Source organism: Sinocyclocheilus grahami, unplaced genomic scaffold (assembly GCF_001515645.1).
Source record: "Sinocyclocheilus grahami isolate Dianchi unplaced genomic scaffold, SAMN03320097.WGS_v1.1 scaffold506.1, whole genome shotgun sequence".
NCBI classification, from domain to species: Eukaryota; Metazoa; Chordata; class Actinopteri; order Cypriniformes; family Cyprinidae; genus Sinocyclocheilus; species Sinocyclocheilus grahami.
In genome coordinates, this window is record NW_015505685.1 from 189,846 (window position 1) to 213,591 (window position 23,746).

The window sequence follows — 23,746 nt, forward strand, 5'->3', positions numbered from 1 at the left end:
TCTTGGAGATTTTAACAAATCAAATCTCTCCCGTGAACTGCCAAAATACAAGCAGCACATTACGTGTCCCACCAGAGACAGCACTATTTTGGATCACTGTTACACAGCAATAAAGAATGCATATCACTCTGTTCCACGAGCAGCTTTGGGGCTCTCTGATCACTGTTACACAGCAATAAAGAATGCATATCACTCTGTTCCACGAGCAGCTTTGGGGCTCTCTGATCACTGTTACACAGCAATAAAGAATGCATATCACTCTGTTCCACGAGCAGCTTTGGGGATCTCTGATCACTGTTTGGTTCATCTTATACCGACTTACAGGCAGAAACTGAAATCAGCTAAACCTGTATTAAGGACTGTTAAAAGATGGACTAATGAAGCAGAGCAGGATTTACAAGCTTGTTTTGACCTCACTGATTGGAGCGTCTTTGAAGCTGCAACCACCGATCTGGACGAGCTCACATAGACTGTAACTTCATATGCCAGTTTCTGTGAAGATATGTGCATTCCTACCAGGACATTCTTATCATTTAATAATGATAAACCGTGGTTTACTGGGAAACTCAAACAGCTTTGTCACGCCAAAGAGGATGCTTACAGAAGTGGGGATAAAATATTGTATAACCAGGCCAGGTACAGACTAACAAAGGAGATCAGAGTGGCTAAAAAAACTACTCAGAAAAGCTGAAAAAAAGAGCTTTCAGCAAATGATCCAGCGTCAGTATGGACTGGTCTGCAGGCCCAGATGGTGTTTCACCTACCTGTTTAAAAGTCTGTGCTGACCAACTGGCCCCCATCTTCACACAGATATTCAACAGATCATTGGAGCTGTGTGAAGTTCCCTGCTGCTTCAAACGCTCCACCATCATTCCGGTCCCCAAAAAGCCCAAAATCACTGGACTTAACGACTACAGACCTGTCGCTCTCACATCTGTGGTCATGAAGTCACTTGAGAGACTGGTCCTGGCCTATCTGAAGGACATCACTAGACCCTTGCTGGATCCTCTTCAGTTTGCCTACAGAGCAAACAGGTCTGTGGATGATGCAGTCAACATGGGACTGCATTGCATCCTGCAACACCTCGACAGACCTGGGAATTACGCAAGGATCCTATTTGTGGACTTCAGTTCGGCCTTCAATACCATCATGCCTGACCTTCTCTCAGACAAACTCACCCAGCTCTCCGTGCCCACCTCCATCTGTCAGTGGATCACCAGCTTCCTGACAGACAAGAACAATGAATTGGCGTGATTCCATTTGGGCTTCAGACAATCGGCACACCCAAGGGGCATTCTCATTGCGTCACAGCTACGCAGCGTCTCGTTCCCTATTCAGAGAACATGGGTTACGCGAGTAACCCGACACATTTCTGATTATGTTTTAATTTTTGAGTTAATTATTCCTTTGAGGAGCTATTTATAAGATAAATTGAAGAATGTTTCAATGTTTTTGTCCACATAATGGAAGTCAGGGGGGTCCAAAAACAGCACTGGACCAATCATATGGACCAAAAAATACTACAACATTTTTCAAAATGTGTTTTGCAGAAGAAAGTCAATGACATGAAGCCTCATGAACATGAAACATGATTTTTCATTTTTAAGAAGAACTGTTCCTTTAAGAAGATAACAGAAGATTTGAACATGCAGTTTTAAAAAGCTGATATGGACTTTGTTCATCTTACCAAAACAGTTTGGTCTCAGGAAAATCATAACGGCTCAACATAATAATTAGATAATATAAAGTTTGTCATAAAAAGACACTTGCAGGCAAACAAAAGGTCACAGATCAATGGGCCGTTTCAACAGCAGCGTAAAATGTTAACATTTCCCGGACTGAACGGTCACATTCTTGCAGCTTGTGAATATATCTGGGGTTGTGAATCGGCTTTGCTATCTGTAATTGTCAATTGGTGGTGAACTGTTGGTAGAATGGCCAGAGCTCATTCTCAGTGATTCATTCTCATTCCGAACACGAGCCCATGTGCCTCTATCCTCTGCAGTACTGCACGCAGCCACACACAGAGATGAAACAAGAAAAGTTGCATGCAGATAAGTGTGTATCTCCTCCAGAGTTAGCAAGGTGCTTCCTACAGTTTTCCATAATTACTGTAACATAACACTTCCAGACCAAAAGGTATATGCCTAAAATAGAAGAGTCTCTCTCTGGCCGCTCCATGTCATCGCACTGACTTTAATGGGGATTCCAGTGTTTTCCTGGTAATTACAATAGACAGGTATGTAAAGAGGGTGCTGTGGTGACACAGTAGAATAAATGAAACATTCAAAATGGAGAAGTCATGATATTTAGTCCAAACATGCTTTAATGCAGCATTAAAAAATAAATAAATAAAACTTACTGACCTATGGTATGATTTCAAAGAAAAATCGGTAGCAATTTATTTTACAGTACGTTTACTTCCCTGGTACATACATGGCAAATATCTTGTACCTACAGGCAATTGAGTGGTAACACAAGGCACTTACCTGAAGTGTATGTTCATGGTAACAAAAAGAAACACGCCTGTACTTAACAGTCATAGATGCATGGTAAATATTTTGTACATACAGACAAGTGTGGGTACTTACAGGTAGTGCCCGTACATGGTAAATAATTAGATACTTTACTGTACTTACTAATGTATATACATGGTAAATATGTAGTACTTACAGACAAGTGGGTACAATCAGGCATGTCCTTACAGTAGGGCTGTAGTACTCAGTCCAGACATTTTTCTATGGTCTCGGACTTGTCTCGGACTCGTTGGTGTTTGCACTCGGACTTGTCTCGGACTTGGTCATTGGACTCGCCAAATGTTCTCGTTGGTCTCGACCGAGTCCAGCAATATGCTTTGTTTCTCCTTCAAAACAAAACCACATTTGCATGTCGCGCCTGAAAACGCGTGGAAAACGCTAGGCACGCCGCTTTCTCCTTCTTTCCAAAGCACTCTGTAGCCTGCGCTCTATGCTTGCGCTCCCGTGTCGTCTGCCGTTGCTAAGCAACCATGACCTGCGCTCTCCATGAAGACGCGGAAGTTTCAGCAAAGGATAAATGGATTTCCAGCACTAAAAATCCTTTGCAGTAGCTCTGCTACTAAATTTATTTTAGCTCTGTCTTGACTTGGACTCGAAATTTTGGACTTGGACTTTACTTGGACTTGACAAAGCTGGACTTGACTACAGCTCCTCCTTACAGTATCCGTACATGGTAACTAATAAGACACATAACTGTACATTCTAATGATATGTACATGGTAAATCTGTAGCACCTATGGAAAAATGGTATTATGTGTTAACAAACAAGACACATACTGTACTTGCTATATACAGTACGCTTGGTAAGTTCTAACCTTACCTAATAAAAAGAGGACTATTTTTCAATTGCTTGTGTAGGACTGTTAATGCTAAATTGCTCTCCACAACAGTGCTTTCAAAGTTTGAAGAACTGGTAATTCCTGTGTAATGTTTATGTAAAATTGTGCACTTTATTTTACAGTCCTATTTCCATATACTTCCTATGTACGTACTGGTGTATGTACCTATTAGTTAATGTACAGAGTAAGTTATGCGGTACTCAAGTTGGGGGGTATAAACATGGACCAAGGTACTTATTGAGTAATTGATGGTAGGTGCCATTGCAGTTTGGAACTTGGTTGGGAACACGGCAGTAAAAGTGCAGCACTGCATAGTGTTAATACTTAGCAGGCACAGTCCTTTTAAATAGGGATTTAGACACATGACAATCAGGAGTTGCAAGTGCAAATATGAGTCTGGTAGCTACTGTATAATTCCAAAATAAAATCTGTCTACACACATAATTATTAGGAATGCACGTCATCAAAAATCCCTATTGGACCAATTAGTTAAGAGAATCAGTGTCGTTAAAGATAAGGCAAGTTAACTGTAATGGCACTTACCATCAATTATTCAATGAGTACCTTGATCCATGTTTATATCCCCCAACTTGAGTACTGCATAACTTATTCTGTACATTAACTAATAGGTACATACACCGGTACGTACTAGAGCTGTAGTCAAGTCCAGCTTTGTCGAGTCCAAGACAAGTCCAAGACCAGGACTTGTCGAGACCGAGTCAAGACCAAGTCAAAAGAGGTTCGAGTCCAAGTCCAAAAGTTTCGAGTCCAAGTCAAGACAGAGTCCAAATGAGAGAAAAAAAGTATCCTCTTCAAGACCACATACTTAACTATTGATAATGTATGTGATGCGAGAGACAGCATATCTCCTATTCTAAGAAAATAATTTTACATTATTATTTGTAATGATCAAAAAGCATGTGCAAAGTAACAACTCTGTAGGACAGGGGTCTCCTAACTAGATCCTGGAGGGCCAATGCCCTGCAGAGTTTAGCTCCAACTGGCCTTAACACACCTATCCTATTATAGCAGACATATCCACTGATTTGCATTGATTTTGCCTTTCTAATAGTCCTGCACGATATGAGGAAATTCTGCTATGTGTGATAACAGTGGAGTTTTTTTTTTGCAATGATGATTCCTTGTGATAAATAAATGAATAATTAACTGTGCAAATTAGGGCCAACAAATAAAACAAAATGATTTTTTTTTGTTTTTACAGCGGCGAGCATTACAACCAATAACATACGATTCCATTGAGTTTATTAATGCAATGGCCAATCAAAGGCATTCAGATAAGTCATCGCTGAAACGCCAGAGTTTTGTTGAGTGCTGAATTCTGCACTCTGGCGCCTAAATCCACCAACTCTGCTATTTCATAGCACGTTTCGGTGCCCATTGCTAAATAACATGTTCATACTGCAATGACAATGAAAATACGATTAATCTTTCATCGCTATTTCTAACCTCAAAAAAAGAGTCGGTAACACTTTACAATAAGGTGTCATTTGTTAACATTAGTTAATGTATTAACTAACATGCGCCTAGCGTTTTCCACGCGTTTTCAGGCGCGACATGCAAATGTGGTTTTGTTTTGAAGGAGAAAAAAAGCATATTGCTGGACCGAGACCGGACTCGAGTACTACAGCCCTAGTACGTACATAGTAAGTATATGGAAATAGGACTGTAAAATAAAGTGCACCATTTTACATAAACATTAGGAATTACCAGTTCTTCAAACTTTGTTAAACTTTACCATGTATAGACCATTAGTAAGTATAATAATGTGTCTTATTAGTTACCATATACTGACACTACCTGCTAGTGACCATTATTACTCACACTTGTTGGTAAGTACTACATATTTACCACGTACAGTATGTGTCTTGTTTGTTACCACATAATACCACATTTTTCCATAGGTGCTACAAATTTACCATGTACATACCATTAGTATGTACAGTAATGTGTCTTATTAGTTACCATATACGAATACTGTAAGGATGTGCCTGTTTGTACCCACTTTTCCATAAATACTACATATTTACCATGTATATACATTAGTAAGTACAGTAAAGTATCTAATTAGTTACCATGTACAGGCACTACCTGTAAGTACCCACACTTGTCTGTATGTACAAAATAATTACCATGCATGTACGATTGTTAAGTACAGGCGTGTTTCTTTTTGTTACCATGTACATACACTTCAGGTAAGTACCTTGTGTTACCACTCATTTGCCTGTAGGTACAAGATATTTGCCATGTATGTACCAGGGAAGTACACGTACTATAAAATAAAGTGCTACCGAAAAATCTTTTTTTATGTTTTCTCATTAGTCATTCTAGTTTTAAAGGGCAACACTTTTTTGTTGTTTTGTTTCTATTTAACCCCCCCACCCCCACCCCCCCATTTTAAGGGTGTTGAAATATTAATTTGCCAGTATTCCTATATATTGGTCTTGTCAAGAGCCCAGACCTTTTAGTTTCTTCTTTATAATAAATTTACACTTAGTACTTGTACAAGTTTTAAGAAAATCACACTTAAAAAATATATTTTAACAACTTTCATGTACAAATTTTAATGTTTTAAAATAGGGTATAGAAGTTTCCTTTTCTTTGAAGATTTCAAGCAGTCAAAAGTGCCCCATTCACTCTTAAAAATAATGGTTATTTAATGGCATTGATGGTTGCAGGAAAAACCTTTAACATTCATGGATGAAACTTTCCATTACACAAAAGATTCTTTACAGTGGAAAAATATTCTTTAGATTTTCAGAAAGCTCCTTTTAAGAACAGTTTGCTGAAAAGTTATTTGGGGAACCTAAAATGGTTCTTCTGTGGCACCACTGTGAAAACCCCCTGTTGAACCTTTACTTTTGAGAGTGTAGAGTCACCCATGGACAAATAAAACCAATGATTGTTTTGTGAGTAAATGCGTGAGTAGCAAAATACTATAGGCCATTATCATTAGTATTTTGAGACAGTCCCCAAAGGCCAAGTTTATGTGGGTAGTAGTTTGTGTGGACTATATTTATACAGTTTAACACATCAGTGTAAAGGGTCTCACGGTGGCCTGCTGTTTCTCTGCACGTTCAGCTGCATCATCTAGTTGTTTCTGCAGAGCTGCCTGGAGTGACTTCATCTCATCCCTGTGAATGAGAGAGAGAGAGAGAGAAGAGAGGAAGAGAGAGAGACAAATGGAAAACAGTGAATAAGAGTGCACAGGGGAATAGTGATCGCAATGGCCACTCCAAGGGCTTACTTTTATCTTATATGTCTTATACACACATTCTAAAGCACATTTAATGCCATTTCTGAACATGAGCACAACAAAAATTCATCAGACAAAAAGGATTACAAATCACTGAACAATATCTATAAATAAAGGCCAATGACAAATATGTAAATTAATACACCCTTTCATATTATGCAGGGTTTGCCCACAAACTGTATACTCGCTATTTTGTTCTTTAGAATGAGTAATGATTGAAGACTAAAATCTAACCAGCTGCACTATGCTGTTCAAAACTAAAATTCACTACATATCTATGTTTTATTCCATTAGAACTGTTTAGACAGTTTACTATAATCTTGGAGTTGTTTATAGACAACAAGCAAAAACAAGCAAAATTGTATTTGGTCATTCAAACATTCTTGGAAGAAACAGACTAATTGAACTAATAACTGGAGATAAATAAGCAAGGATGAGGGGGCAAGCTTGTTATTAACTAACTTTTTGTCCCTATGGTGAAAACTCACCAAACTTTGCATGCATGCGGGGTCTGTCACTAATTGCATTTAATAATTTTAGGATGGATGGGATGTATGGTTGCCTAGCAACTAGTGGAAAAAATTGCAATATTCATAACATCAGCCCCACTACACTGTTTAAGCTCAAGACTTAATATTTCACATGAGAGTCACTCTCCTTATAGGAAACAAATCTGCCTCAAGGACCACCAAGTTCCACAATTAAGACATCTTTTTTTCAGTATTTGACATTTCAGGCAAAACCAGAGGCTAAATACTCCTTGAGAACTGCTCATCCAATTTATCAAATTTTGACATGTCATCTTTGGAAATGGCTTTCATATGTTTACACAATTTAAACAGATTGGCGTTGATGGATCAAAAAATCAAAATGGAAGATTGTCAGTGTAACTCCATCTTCACAAAAGGCCATTGAGGGTGCATAGCAGCCACAAGGGCTGTACTCATAAGGACCATTTGAATCATTAAATGACAAAAAGGTCACCCTAAACAAATTTCACAGACACAGACGTGTGAAGGTCAGATAACTGCAAGCCCGCAGTGCAAAAGTGCACCATTTGGGTCAAGGCCCTTTCTATTTCATCATCTTTTTATGATGTCTTTTTATGCCAGCTGGATTCTATTAATTGCTGCTTGCAGCCTCATTTTAAAGTTTATTTTTAGTTTAATGGGACATAATAGCCATACTTATTATTGCTTGTTAAATGACTTAATATCAGCATGAGAATTATAAAATAAATATTCTGATATAAAGTTGGACCCAGATGTCTAAGACTACCAGTGCTTTTATTTTTAATGAAAAGCAGAATTTAAATTAACAGAATTGAGTCCTTGTGTTTCAAAGGACTCGTACACAAGTTCACATCGCAAGTTCTGTGCTCTTCCAGGTGAGCTACCGAGCACGTTTACTACATCCAAAAAGCCATACGGAGCTGGTCATGTCATGCAAATGTCAAAATGTCTTAATTTACAAATCATGCACTATGGTAAAAGTGTTTTGAGGTCATGTTTTGAGGTCAAGTAGGAACTGCTGTAAAATAAGTCTTTATTTGTTAATAACCTGCCCCTGTATTTACAATTTGTGTGAAAAGGAATAATCATCGTCATTTTACTGTTCATTTTAGCCGGACAGTCCAGTTATTTGAATGTATAGGCACGATTTTCCATAAAGCTGGAAATATATCTTATTCATTCAAAATTCTAAAACTTTGTTTATTTGCAAGTTTATATTAGATTTTGAATCCCAGATTTTCAGTGTGGTCTCAGATTTTTGGACCTCACTTTATCTATGCTGCACTAAGCCTCAGAGAAACATCACCGTGTGCCGACTTGCAGGCGAAATACAGCATCCATTGTCATTCTTCTGACTTGTGTAATCACAAATGTCCATGGGATAGTCTGCCCATTTCTTTTTCTACCAGGTGCTTATATTGTCATTTTAATCAAGAGAGTGAAGGTCAGAAACTTCAGCACATCTGCCCTGAATTTCAATATCTGTCTGCTGTTGATTGGGGTTAAAAATAGAAGCCATTACACACACCTGACACTGGGGGAAATTGAATTCTGTCACTAACTCTCCACAGCCAACATGGTTGAACCTTGATGGATCCAGTCTGTTGCCATGATGCCACCACAAGTGTTCTGGAGTGTTCTGTACTTTTCTATCACTGAAAACCCATGACAATTTAATCTGATTTAAACCGAGATGGTCATAAAAGCTGTGTTAAAGAACCCTGTTGCTCTTGAAACTGGGAAACAACAGTCGCCGAGAGAGCCTTAGATGTATACGACAAATGGCAGAGCATCTGTCTACAGCTGTACGCATGTAAACAGTTGCTAACAGTCTCTAATTACTGATGTTGGTGTGTGAGAAGGAGTAATTCACTAAAGAGTCTCTCAGAGCACTTTTTCCTTCACAGTTCATTTCATCTAAAGTTGACTGAAACACCACATGGGCTGAGATACTTGTTGTCAAACTTTTTTGTCGTTGTTGTTGTTTTCTGGTGCTGCTCATTTGAAAATGACAAAAAAATAAATAATACATTTAAAATAAATCAATAAAATTAGGACTCAAGGTTGCTCATTTACACCACCATTTGAAAGTTTAGGGTTAGTACAATTTTTTTAAAGGAAATGTTACAAAAGATTTATATTTCAAATAAATATTGTTTCAAAAAAATGTTCTTTTGAACTTTCAAAATTTCCAGTAACAAAGTTTCCACACATATATTAATCAGTACTGTTTATTATATTGCATCAGATTTCTTTTTGAGCGCGTTTTGCAACGTTGAACATTATAACCAATCACACACGTTTCTGTTGAGCTTTTGAATGCAATATCCAATCAGAGGCATTTTAATACGTCACTGCAGAGAACTACGGAGTTGTTCAGATCATTCTCTTATTCACAAATTTCTGAATCTGTACTCATGAATTCTCTCATCAGCATAAACAGAAAACGTCAGAAAAGAGATTGATTGTGCAATGTTGACAGCTTCAGTGATTATAACAGGAGTTTTTGCATTACTCACATCAGACTGAAGTCATGGACCGCATCAGTGTTCTTTGCTCGATTTCTATATATAGCCTAATCTATTCCAAGTTTGAATAACCGTTTTGTTTTTCATGCTACTAAAATAATAACGAATGTGAAGTCTTGATTGTCTAATCTCTAAAAAGTAATTCATAAATGGTTAATGCTTTCCCCCTTTCTATTAGGCCAAATCGACATTAATGATCATTATTACAATATCAAGAGCAATAATTAGCAATAATGATTTCTTTTCATGATATTGCAGCTTCACCCTCTAATGAGTTCCTGTTTTTTTTATTAGTATTGTTTATTTATAGGCTATTTACATTATGCAATTTTTGTGTAGATATGTGTACATGGGCAGCATTATATAGTCTGTGTGAATAAACCTAAATGCCATGTCAGATGCAGCTACTGCTACACCTTTGCAGTGTAAAGATGGCTTTTGTTGATGTTGAAAAAAATGAGATTGGTAACAGTCTATACTATTGTGATTGATTGAAGTAACTGGTTAAAAAAAAGAAGGAAAGAAGGAAAGAAAAGAGATACATTTAATAGCATAGTTATAAAATTGCCTGTAGTAAAAAAATGTAAATCAAGGCAAATAGTAACCCCTTTATTTAAAAGTTCATTCTGACACTGATTATATATATAAATATGAATGAATAATCCAAAGTAACTAGTAACTCACTACTTGAGTAGATTTTTCATTGGATACTATAAGTATAATTAAAGTTATACTTAAAAAAAAAAAAAAAAAAACCTTACCAACCACAAAAGTTTAAATGGTAGTGTACATGGTAATAAAATGCTATTTTAAATATTTATATTCTATTAGATTTGCCTGCCTGATTTCCTAGTTAGCCTCATTGGTTACTCTCATTAATCATTCTGTTCAGCTGTTGCTGTTCAGTTCCCTCATTTACTCTGTGCCTTTATGCTTCCTGTCTGGTAATAATAAAAAAAATTGTCTAAATATGCCTGCTTCAGTTTGCTGGTGATACTTCTAAATCTCAATCTTTCTAAGAATTGCAGCTTTATAAGTAAGTCATTCGTATTATGGCTCAGATCAATGGCTGAGTTAATGATACAGTGGGAGATGCTTCGGGAGGACCTGCAGAGAGAGATCAAAAAATTGTCCAGTGGAGAAAAAAAAGGGCTTTACCTTTGCTTGTGACTGAGCTTCAGTATCCTCTGAACATCCTTCTTGGGCACAGCATCATCATTCTTAAGAGACTGTAGGGAAACAGAATGGTTGTGATTTATGCTTTATAATATTGTATATTTGCGTGTGAGTGTTTGAGCTGTTTATTTTTTGATTCGAAATAGCAGATGAAGCTGATACTCTCAGATCTGTTCATCTGCAAAGCTATGACCACCTTCTACAATGCTGATTTTTACAGTAAGCCGGAAACGACCAGTAAAGTCTTGAGAATGGTGCTTTGGTGGGGCAGTTCCAAATAATCTGTTTCCCTCCTTAGAGAAACATCAGAGAGATCAGAGAGAGGAAATCTGACTAATTCTCATTATAGCCTCATTTCCATTTTCTTCAATCAGCATAAGCCATTAATAATGGAATGTAAAACCTTGAAAGAAAAATATATTAAACCTTTCTCACTCAGATAATTTCTAGAATTGTACATCGAATAATTCTGATGTTTAGGAGCATTAAAATATGTACTTTTTTATCACTGTGATAAAAAAAATGGGAAGTCATGGGCTCTGTTGGGTTGTAACATATTATATGTACTCTGGATTTCATAATCATTTATTAGATACATTCAAATATATTACTGAATGTATATAAAGATCAGGGCTTGTCACACCCCGCTGGGTTAAAATTTATTTCAGTACTCTCCTTTAGACATTCTACGAAGTAATTTTGCAACCTCATGTTAACTAACTCCCATTCATTTGCAACTGCTTGTCAACTAACTCTCGTTAGAGTCATAGTAGACTGTTAGGTTATGGTTATTAGAATAAGTAGACATGTACTTGCAAAGTTACTTATAGTCAGTAGAATGTCTTTTGGGGGACAATCAAAATAAAGTGTCAGCAGATATTAAGCAGACAGATTACTAATACGCTGATGACTGGTAGTTGACATGTATGTGCAAAGTTACGTATAGTTAGTAGAATGTCTAAAGTGTCACCTTGCGCTTAACCCATAGGTTATCGTCATTCTAAACCCTGCATTTAAGGGCGCAGTATGTAATATTGACAGCTAGTGGCTGAAATGGGTGCTGCAGTTCAAATTCAAAATATTGGAGAGCGTTGTTTCTCATGCCCCCTCCTCAGACTCATTGCTCACATGGGTTGCCAGACTGAGGACATGCAACAGCAGGGGTGTCCAAACTCTGTCTTTCTAGCCCTCTTGAAATCGGAGAAGTGAGGTTTACCTGCACAGCTCTTACTAGCTGGCCTCTGTTACAATGGCAACCTTGGGTGTTGAAATACTATTGGGTAAATTGGCAGTGGGCAGAATCACACAGACCAAAATAAAAACAGACATTCCGACATGGAACGCACATTGGCTGACTGTTGCATTGTTTTTCGGAGAAACAAATATGTGAACCTAGCATATTTCTAAAATATCTGCAAACATATTATTGTATGCTTTAGTACAGTCAAAAATGTACATATAGCACCTTTAACCGCAGGTTTCACATTTGTGATTTAGAAGCGGTTTTAGCACACCTTTTTACCCAGGGTTAAGAAACACTGCTCCGGAGCAGGGTTACCTATGCTTTTGAGGTGTTACCACCTAGTGTTAATTTAGTTAACGAAATCTATGATGTAAAATGTTCGTCAACGAAGTTCTTTCCCCTGAAGAAAACGAGATGGATCGGGCAAGGAACGGGCCGATGGTGAGGAGTCGGGTTGGTGGAGGGATTCTGAAAAACTGCAGAGAGAATGAAGGTAAGGTGGTTTAGCTATTTATAGAGGTTCTCTCTCGAGCTGATAGGATAGGCGATATAATTGCTGACGATAAATTGGCCGGGTTAATTAGCTGAATGTGCTTCTCCCGAACTTTGTTAATAAAACATCATACTAGTAATAAAACATCATACTAGAGTGTATATCTAAAGTATAGGGTGTTTATTTCGCCTCTAATTGATATCCTGTTATAAATCTGTACACTGAGGTCAAATAAACCATGTATGAGTTGATATTCTATTGATTTGTGCTTATTGGTGAAAGAGCAACTTCTGATGAAATGTAAAAATAAATTTCCCAAATGACAACAATCATTGTAATTAAAAATGAACAAAATAATATTTTTTATAATTTTACTATTATACTGTAATGATGCAAATATGACGAAAATGTGTACGTTTCCACTGACTAAAATGCTCGGACATTTAGTCGACTACAACTTGACTAAAACTAAAACAGGACAAGTTGACTAAATATGATAAAAACTAAAAGTTAAATTTTACACAGGATTAAGACTAAATTAAAAATAGCTGACAAAATGAACACTATTATCACCGCATTATGGTGCTAAACAGGTACAATGTGAAATGATGCTGTGTTAGAATGTTACAGCTAGATGCTTAGCAACAGACGAGCAGTCGTGTATCTCATATTCACATTCTTTTGGACAGCCGCTGAAACACAGCTCATTGTATAAAAAATGATTCAACATTTAAGGGGGAAAACATTCAATGGTGAAGGAAAATATGTGAATTGCAGTGAAGAAGTGATATTACCTTTATACTGAGAAAAGTCTGAAAATATAGATGATAATAAAGTCGGCAATATAGCCTAAGAGCAGTGTTAGAGCCTTCATGTAAGCAGGTTGGGTGTTGCGTTCATCCAATCAATGAAAATGACACCACAAATATGCAAACACGAAAGTAAACTCAGCATTTAGGAATGTACAGTGTGGAACATCAGATTGTGAATACCCAGGATTAATTGCTAACTCCATGTAAATTATGAAAAGTGTGAAACATGAAACAAGATGACCCAGGATTCCCTTTACCTGGTGTTTAGAATGGCCCAGGGTTAACTATTTGCAGTGTGAAAAACCCCTATTGTAATCTTCTAGAAACATAATTACATTACAGAATTTTAGAAATGTAGCAGCACTTAAAACAACAGAGCTTGATTTGCCTTCAGGACACTTTCTGATGTAACACGTAGGGGAGAGCGGGGCACAAAGTAACACTTTTTGACTTTCTCAAATTGTGTAAATCCACATGGGGTTCGGAGTATAATTTTTTTATCCACAGTAATTTCACACTTGTCTAGTACAAATATGTCACTTTGTTTCAGTACAGTGTATACGTTTTTCTTTATTTACCCTCAAAAATTGGAAGTGAAATGTGACAACATGCCCCGTAGGTGGGGTACATTGTAACATCTGAGGGGCACGTTGTAACATGACCATATAACAACTTAAAATGCGATCTGATCGAATGAAAAAAATATACAAGACAAACTAAAATACTTTGTCAATAAAATATTTATTTCAAACAAAAATAATGCCGTTTTTTAAGAATTAAAAATAATCCGATTTTGGAGTTTGACAATGAACACATTGCAATCATGCTTGAGACGGCCCATATAAACAAGCCAAAATGCTTTACGTGTCTTGAAATAATAATTTCTTAACATTAAACATTGACTGTCAGTCTTTATTCACCTGTTTCTCGTCGTTTATCATTCAAATGTATTCAAGTAAATAGTGTGAATTACATCACTAATGTCATAGAACAGCACGGCAGGGCACATTGTAACGCAGTGTTACAACATACCCCATCTAAGCAATTGGAATTTAAAACTGCTTACTGTCTTCTGATAGTTAGCGAAGCATAAAAAAATAATTTAAACTGATAAATAACAGATTGGAGATTAAAATAATAGCAGATTTGTCTAATTTTAAATGAGTAATAAAAACTGAGATGAAAAATTTATTTAAGCCAGAAATATAATTTTACTATGGTAAAATAAAACTGAGATGAAAAATGTATTTAAGCCAGAAATATAATTTTACTATGGTAAAATAAATGTTCAGCGATATCTTGAAAAGACTTTTGAATTTTGGCACACTTTTTTTCTCTATATAATTTCGATATAGTAACTAGTAAATGGTGTAAATTTGGTTATGCTAGCATGTGTGGAAATATTTAAACCACGTGTGTTACAATTTAACCCGCGTTACTTTGTGCCCCGCGCTCCCCTATTGGCCATTACTGTTGCTTTGTCGCTTTCCCGCTTAGACTACTCTGTGTTTCCAGTGAATAACAGCAGTAAAGCTTTGTCAGGGGAAGACCATCTGTGCAGCTGTTGAGTTGTATTGAGATTGGCATTGCAGTGTCTATTCAGGCCAAGCTGGCATGAATGTGACGGCACAAACCCACAAACCCCTGCCAAGACTACAGGCTCCATCAGGCGAAATTTAATGATGATGAGCAGCACTCTGGGGAGATCTCATTATAAAAATAAACAGTATGGACAGTAAATCTGCACTACAAAAAAGGTTATCGGTCACATATACATAATTGATCATGCTAAAAAGGTCATAGCTGATCATGCTTTTACAACAAATCCACTGGAGATCTCAGACTTGAACTCAAGGGATCTAGCAGCTCGGCACAGGGCCAGGTTGTCTCAGGCTGCGGTCCAGCAGTCGGGCCCCTGAGGTTCTGCTGCTCTTGCATATCCAACTAGAGCCGGCACATAGCGTCCTAACAGAACCATTAAACTCATTTGGCCATTACTATGCATTCTCATGCACGAATCATGTAGGAGAGAATTCACTGAGTGACCCACTGAATTGCAATGGATAGATCATCCAGAAACACAACTCCATCAAAATCATGATGACCCATTTCAGTGGCAGATATATTTCTGAAAAAAAAAGTGTTTCTGTCAGTCTTATTTATGCCGTTATTGTCCTTATCCATTAACGCTCCAAGCGCTTCGGCAAAACAATAAATCGCTCTATGAATTAGATTGAATGCATTTGGAGCGTATGGTTTGCACAAGTGCTTGGTTGACTGCCATTGGACAAGGCAATCAAGTATTTGATTGACTGGCTCAGATGCCTGAAATAATACATTCTCTTTGTGGCTAATCTGTTTCCATATGTGCTAGTGCCACCTTACAGGTCCACTTGCCAGGTTTACTAATGCAGATTTGTATTTTTTAGTTGCTTGGCAACTTATTGGCTGCATTTTATTGTATTTTAAATATTACTGTGTGTTTTGTTCATTGGTTTAGTAGTTTCTTACAATCACAGTACAAAATCCAACAGATAATTGTACTCATAAGGATTTTGGAGTTTGCTCACGCAATAGCATGTAATAGGGTGCTTTAATATGCAACTGTTAGTTCAGCATGCGAGTTTTCCCATCTACTGTAGTTGAGTAACAAACATTGCGAAGCACATGAAACAGGCCTTATTTGTAGGCTGAGCATATTTGAGAGCAACTGACTACAGCATGCATGCTCAGTGAGGTTCATGCTTAAAGGGATAGTTCACATAAAAATCTAAATGCTGTCATCATTTACCGAATATATGTGACTTTCTTTCTTCTGCGGAACATAAAGGATAGGATATTTTGAAGAATGTTGGTAACCAAACAGTTACCAAACTTCCAGTGTACGGTTAAAAACATTGAGACACAAGAAATATCTTATTTTATGTTCCACAGAAGTAAGTAAGTCATACATGTTTGGAATGACATGAGGGTGAATAAATGAGGACAGAATTTTCATTTTTAGGTGAACTATCCTGTCAAAATTTAGGCTGAGACAGAAAAACTACAAATCATACAAAGTGATACAAACACATTAGACTAACAATTTTTTCCTCAAATATAGATAAAATGATTGCTTGATAAATAAATTAATACTTGCTTTAACATTATTGTAGTTTTGTGAATTCCAGCATACATTTATTTTACTGTTCATTCTGTTTAGTGTTTCTCCAACTGCACTTATATTTTGAAACAAACATGAAATAATAATGAACAATAATCTATTTATACATTAAAACTAATTTGGAATAATAAATGCAGGAAAAAAAATTGTTGATTGATACCTAGTGCATTAATTAATGTAAAAAATTGTATCTTATTGTAAAGTGTTACATTTTACTTACTAGAAACAAGATCCAGTTTGACTGGATTTAAAGATTAATTCAGTTAAATTGTATGTTATTTTTGTTTTAGATGTTTGCAAAGATACAAAACAAACCTCTGCCATAAATAATTCAATATTTCTTTGAAGTATACTTCTAAAAATGCCATAAAGTAAACATGTCAACAAAACATAAAAAAGCAAAGCAAAACATGTTTAGAACAGACTAAGATCTGAGTAACAGAAACACCATCAATAGCATTACAGCTAGTGCAAAACCTTGGAGTACCCACAAAGTGCAAGCATTAAATCATGTAACAAATATGCACTATGGATTATTTAAACATTCAAAGAATCATAAATCACTTTAACTTTCCCACCATCACATGGCCAGCCCAATGGAGGAAAGGAAGGGTCTTACCTGCAGGTTCCCCTTTATTCTGTCCAGCTCCTTTGATGTTTTGGAGAGGTGTCGTAAAATTCCTGTCCTCTCTGTGAACACCTCCTTCAGCTTCTTTTCCAGCCCCTCATAGCTACAGGAAGAGAAAGGAAATAGGAAGATTACTTCTTTAAATCTATGGCATGCCTGACAAATTCATTCTGCATGGCAGGTTGCAGCAGCCTGAAGGATTTGAAGCTATTGTGAGTGGATGATGAACTCAAGGAAAACATCCAATAGTTCATCATCAGAATCCTGAAAGAGAACTTTTGACCTGGAGTGGACTCAAAGTCACATCAGGCTCTGTTTCAGGATCTCATGCCGTTAAAGGTAGCAGACAGAGAAAAATATAAACATAACATCTCATTTTAAAAGCCCTCCAATATATAACTATATAAGTTTAAACGTTTTATGTTTTTGAAAAAAGTCTCATATGCTCATCAAGGCTTGTTTTATTTGATAAAAAAACACGGTTTATTGTAATATTGTACATTATTGTTACAAATTTAAATAATTGTTTTCTATTTGAACATATTTCAAAATGCAGTTTCTTCTTGTGATGACAAAAATTAATTTTCAGCATAATTACTCCAGTACATGCTGATTTGCTGCTCAAGAAACATTCCTCATTATTTATCAATGTTGAAAACAAATAATATGTTTGTGGAAATCGTGATATATTTTCAGAATTATTTGATGAATAGAAAGTTCAAAAGAACAGCATTTATATGGAATAGTAATCCTGTGTAACATATAATAAATGCTTCCTTGCTGAATAAAAGTATTAATTTCTTTAAAAAAAAATTTAACAGTAATAAAATGCAACTGAATTAAATTAAATTAAATATGATACAATATTTACCAACAGGGTCCATCGGGATCATGCTAACCAGTCAAACCTGTAACTCAAACTATTATTTCATTGTAAATATTGTGTGATAATAGCTGCTACAAAACATCAAGCCTCACCTCCATAAATACACACATATACATATTTATACTGTACTTCGCTCTCAGAATATCGACACTTTGCCAAGTCAAAAAGACAGACATAGCTGTACATAGACAAAAAAAAGACTAATAAATAAATATATTGTGCCGTGGTTTTCTTTTGTCATCGTCCCAAATACAAATCATAAATATGTTATGTATGTCAAGTCAAATGCTTTCAACAAAGGGCTCTTTGCCAACGCATCCTGTGCTGCTCAGAGCCAAACCTTTAAGCTTTATGTCAGGGAAACTAAAGCACAGTCATACGAATCTCCTGATGAGAAAGCAAAACCTGCTAAATAAATAAATCATGCTGGAAAGCATCATGCCTATAAAACTCCCACAGTGTGATGTCTGTGAAACTGATCAAGGGTGTGGGCTGGAAGAGACAGATAGAGATAGAAACAGAGAAAAAAAGTCATACTCTCAATTCTAGATTTGATTATTATTCAGTGCGGGTGTGCTCATCCAGAGCAGACCTATGAAAGGTCAATAATAACGTCTGGCTCAAACAAGGGGTCAGGGTACGGCTGGGTAATGTGACCCAGTTTTAAAACTTTAAATGTAATATCGAATAACACACTTCAGATGAAAATACTAATATTTAAAATTTGTAGTATGTTAGCTAACTCATGAAAATAATTGTACTTCTTTAAAAGCATGACAAAATGTTATTAAAAATACATTTAAAGTTTATTTTTAATTAAAACTTTTAATTTGACATGACAAATTTGACAGTGAACTTTTTTAAACTGTACTTCTGTGTGTTAAGGAATGGCCATGATAGCATTTTATTTTATTAATATTATTTTTTTAAAGGGGTCATATGATGCTATTTTAAGTTCATTATTTTGTGTATTTGGTGTAACAGAATATGTTGACATGCTTTAATGTTCAAAAAACACATTATTTTTCAAATACTGTACATTATTGTAGGTCCTCTATGCCCCGCCTCTCTCAAACGCTTTGTTTTCTACAAAGCCCCCTCCTTTGACAAGCGCAGTCTGCTCTGATTGGCCAGCTGACCCAGTGCATTGTGATTAGCTGAACACCACAAGCACGCGTCGGAAATGTAACACCCCTTACCATAATTGTGAGCTTCAGCTTTCAAAGTAAATATCAAGACAGTTAATAATGTCGTTAGTTTTACCATCAGTTCAAGCCCGAAAGGGCAACAGTAAGGTTTGAAGTACACTACAAATGCACATTCAATACAATTAAGTGCACTTCTTTTTCACAAAGGTAAATTGACTTGCAGCATTAAAAAAAACAGATTTTAGCTTTGTAGTGTTTTCATTTTCATCTATTTAGACAAAATAGTATAGCATTTCAGTATCGCTCATTTTTCAGTTTTCAGCCACAACATGAAAATAATTATCTGCTTAAAAGTATCAGCCAGAACTTTAAAATCAGTACAGCTGTAGTATAATACACATTTAAAGCTGCACTCCGTAACTTTTTTGTTTAAAAACGATCCAAAATCTGTTTTTGAGCAAGTACGTAACCAGCCAGTGTTCAAAACTATCGCCTTACTTTAGCTCGATTCACAACGGTAAAATTTTCTAAGTTGAGTGGTACAGGTAGGTTTTCGTGGGAAATTCGAGCATGACGCTGTGTCATACGTCACATCTGTAAACATAAAGAAGTTGTCCCGGCTAGTATGCTATATCACACGTGAGGATGCTGCAGGTGACGGATCGTTTATAGCCTTTCTCACAGCAGCTGGAATAAATGGCGGATTGAATTTGAAAACAAAGTATAACAATAATAATAATTGGCACGGTTTGATGTGATATGAGCTAACCAATCGTTAGAAATTACTCACCATTGATAGCGCAATTTATTGTAATGCTTTTTTCCTCAGTTGATCAGAACAAAAGTGGCAGTTGTTACTTACTTGCTCAGTGTTCCTGTGGCTCAGAGGTAGAGCATTGCGTTAGCAGCGCAAAAGGTCGGGGTTCGATTCCAAGGGAACACACATACTGGTAAAAAATGTATAGCCTGAATTCACTGTAAGTCGCTTTGGATAAAAGCGTCTGCTAAATGCATGAGTTATTATTAAATTAAATTAGATGACATTCTCCAGTGAAAACTCTTATTTGGGTGATACTTTCAAGTTTTAGAATCAGTGAATACAAAGTGCAGTATCCACAGCGATGCGGTGACTGACAGCCACACATTAGATTAATCCGCGCTGGAGTCATGCCGGTGCACAACCCACGCAAGGAAGATAATTCCGCAAATAACTGCAATTGCAGGTTTTCAAACAGAGATGGCGACAAAGAGGCAAAACTTAAGGACTGCAGCTTTAAAGTTCAGAGACAGTTTTTTAAATCAAGTAACTTCCTGCGTCAGCCGTGCAGCTGCCATTAAATCACTGGGAATGCTACCTGATGGCTTCCTTCGGATATCATCAACCTCCTTTGGCTCAAGATACAAACAGCTACAGATACAGATAACCACAGAGTCTGTTCTCCACATATGATAAATAAATTGGTCATTACTGTCACAGGTTGATAATTATGCTGTGACCTCTTTTGACACAGCTGTTTTGGCAGGCTCTCATACGAGAGAGACCAAAGAAAGTGTTCTAATGAGAATCAGCCTGTCAGACAAACAGGCTTATAATCGCATGCTGCACTCCACGGCTCCTTGATGCCAGCGATCACATAATTCTGATTAGAGCCACATCATGTGAAGGCTGACGATAAACCACAATCCTTCTTGAAGAAAAGGTGGTTAGCTGTAAGGATCTGCCAGAAACAATCTGCACACATGAATGGTGATGCTGTCTGAAAAACTGATTGTTTAGGATGAGGGGAGGTTTGAATAACAGCACACGACAGGCAGAGAAACAACCACACACACACGCAGCCTCACTAGGCAGAACCTCCCTACCAACCCAGTATGTCTCCATGCTTGACTTTGAATTATATGAAACTGATCTTCCTCCGTAATGAAGAAGTGCTGAGCCCTGGTCATTAAAGTGGAAAGAGCAGAGTTTCACAAGTCCAGCGCACAAGCTGCTGCTACAGCTCAGTATGGATATATAGGCCTGTATAGGTGAGGTAAACATCAGATGGAGTGTGACTGGGCTTTAGCCAACAAGGCAGGACCCATCGCTCCTCATCTTCCATTAGCCACTGTCAGACTGAACGTTTCCTGTAAAGCTAATGGCTTTACAGTGCAATTTTATGTGCTTTCAGAATGACATAAACCCATAAAGAAATTGTAGCACCCTGAATATTAGGAGGAACTGCATGGACTGTATTTACAGAGAGACAGACAGATAGGTGCAATAGCATTTAAAATGTGAAAACCTTAAATATATGTATATATTCAGACCCCAAATAATGCAGAATAAACATGAGCATATATTGATAAAGACAGGAAGTGGGGAAAAACATGAAAGTACCCACAGGAAATAAAAAAAAAAAAAAGAATGATGCATTGATCATTTTTTTTATGTTAAACAATCCATATTATTCACAAAAACCAAGACTATAATTTTTTTCCAGCCCTATTTGTTATATTATTTAAAAATAGGCCAAGGGTAGTTGTCACACTTGCAACTATTTTTTAAAGTCAGTTTCAGAATATGCAAATTTAGTACATTACGTAAAACTCAAACGTTTACATAGATGTCTTACATCTATAAATTAAATAAATAAAAATAAAATCATTATTGCCTATAACACAGAAATGGTGTTAAATGGCACTAAAAGTGGTTCATTGGCTTGTAATCATAGGGGAACCACTCTAAGTGCTATATAGCACCAATCTTTAAAGGCGCTATACAGTACTTTTGTCAAATGGTGCTATGTAGAACCCTTAGAGGAACCCCATTCTCCTCCTTAGATTTTTGCTATGAATGGGAATTTACTTCACTTTTATGCTTTTCTGAGGTCAAAAAGTTTTGTGTGTGGGCCCTGGAATATTTCCTTATAGGGGGCCTTGGGGGCAAAAAGGTTGAGAACCACATTATCTTCAGGAAATACATTGTATTTTAATGTCATTTTTTATCCTATCCTCAACTGAACTAAGAGACTAAGAGAGAGTTAGAGAACATTTAAAGAACTATACAGGGGCTTAACGGGTTCTTTGTATGGGAGTTGTGCTATATAGCACTTCAGTCACCCTAAAGAACCGCTGAAGAGCCATACTGGACTTAACGGGTTCTTTATACGGTAGCGGTGCTATATTGGCCATTCTACAGAATTGGTCCAAAGTCAGAGTTAAAAACATCTTGAAAAAAATGTATTTTTCCAAAAAATGTGTATGTATGCAAATTGTATAATATCCAAGGTACACATTTCTAGTAATTGTGCAGTTAATTCTCATATTGTATTTTCAGAATGTTTTGGAATATTTGTCCTCTCTCCAAATTTGTCACTACTGAAACAGTAATAATAATTTAATTAGAAGGGTTATATTGCTTACATCTACATTGTAAATATATTTTTTTGCTATTTTATTAAAAAATTCTGAGGTAAATCAATAACAATTACATTTTTAACAATATGTCAAGTGTAATTTATGAGATTTGTTGTATTTTGAATTTGTTGTATTTTTTTTGTAAAAGGCAAAAAGTTGGTCATACTGATTTCAAAGTTAAGGATTCATTAGTTTCAATATACATTGAACCAAAAACTATCATAACATCTTAGTTGATAATTCAGTATGCTTTATTTTTGACAAAACATCCCATGTTTCGGTAGTGACTGAACATTTTTGAGTTTTAACTGAGCATACTAAAACACTACTAAAACATACTAAAATACAAAAAAACTGCATAACTGTACTAAAATTTTGTTTATTTCCCCCAAATATGAGGATTATGTGTTCCCTTTTGTCACTACCGAAACAATGATGACATGTTTCGGTCGTGACTGTTTCAGTAATGACAATTATATGGGATAACACCCAAAAAAAGCAAAGATGTCACTACCGAAACTCCACCAAATGTTTTTAGATCAAACAATTTTAGATACTTTTGAACCTATCTCAAAGATGCTAATCAGCACATGTTTAGCTAGCACAGTTCTGAACAGTTGTACACACATAAAAATTAAATTATATGGAATAACTCCCAAAAAAGTGTGCTTAATTGCAGAAAAAAAGGTGTTCGGTAGTGATGTGCCTTTGAGTTACACACAGAGTTTTCAGACTTTTGAACACATTTACCTCAAAATGGTGGGGCCTATCTACTCACCCTGTAGCTATGAGAGAGAGTGACAGAAATATTTCCTGATCATAAATGTAGGGGTGTCGTTAATTTCAGTCTCAGCCAATGGACTAAAACATACACTGTTTCGGCAGTGACATGGAAAATGCAGGACACATTTTTTAACATAGTTTCATAATTTACAAAGAAAAAATAAAATACTTGAACTTCACTTTAAAAAAAAAAAAATCTAAAAAAATAAAAAAATTATAATATATATATAGATATATATAGATATACAGTATATACTGCATATATATATATATATATATATATATATATATATATATATATATATATATATATATATATAGCTCT

At 36.2% G+C, this 23,746-nt stretch overlaps 1 protein-coding gene across 4 annotated transcripts in view; it reads right to left on the reverse strand.

Moving 5' to 3' along the window:
* Positions 1-23,746, reverse strand: part of LOC107554559 (leucine zipper protein 2) — a 164,755-nt gene that overhangs the window by 66,601 nt on the left and 74,408 nt on the right. For all 4 annotated transcript variants that reach the window (XM_016237112.1, XM_016237110.1, XM_016237109.1 and 1 more), the window contains exons 2-4: positions 17,197-17,308; positions 10,849-10,919; positions 6,447-6,528 (exon numbers count right to left, since the gene is read on the reverse strand). In XM_016237112.1, the coding sequence (XP_016092598.1) occupies positions 6,447-6,528; positions 10,849-10,919; positions 17,197-17,308 (265 nt within the window). The remainder of the gene's footprint in view (positions 1-6,446; positions 6,529-10,848; positions 10,920-17,196; positions 17,309-23,746) is intronic.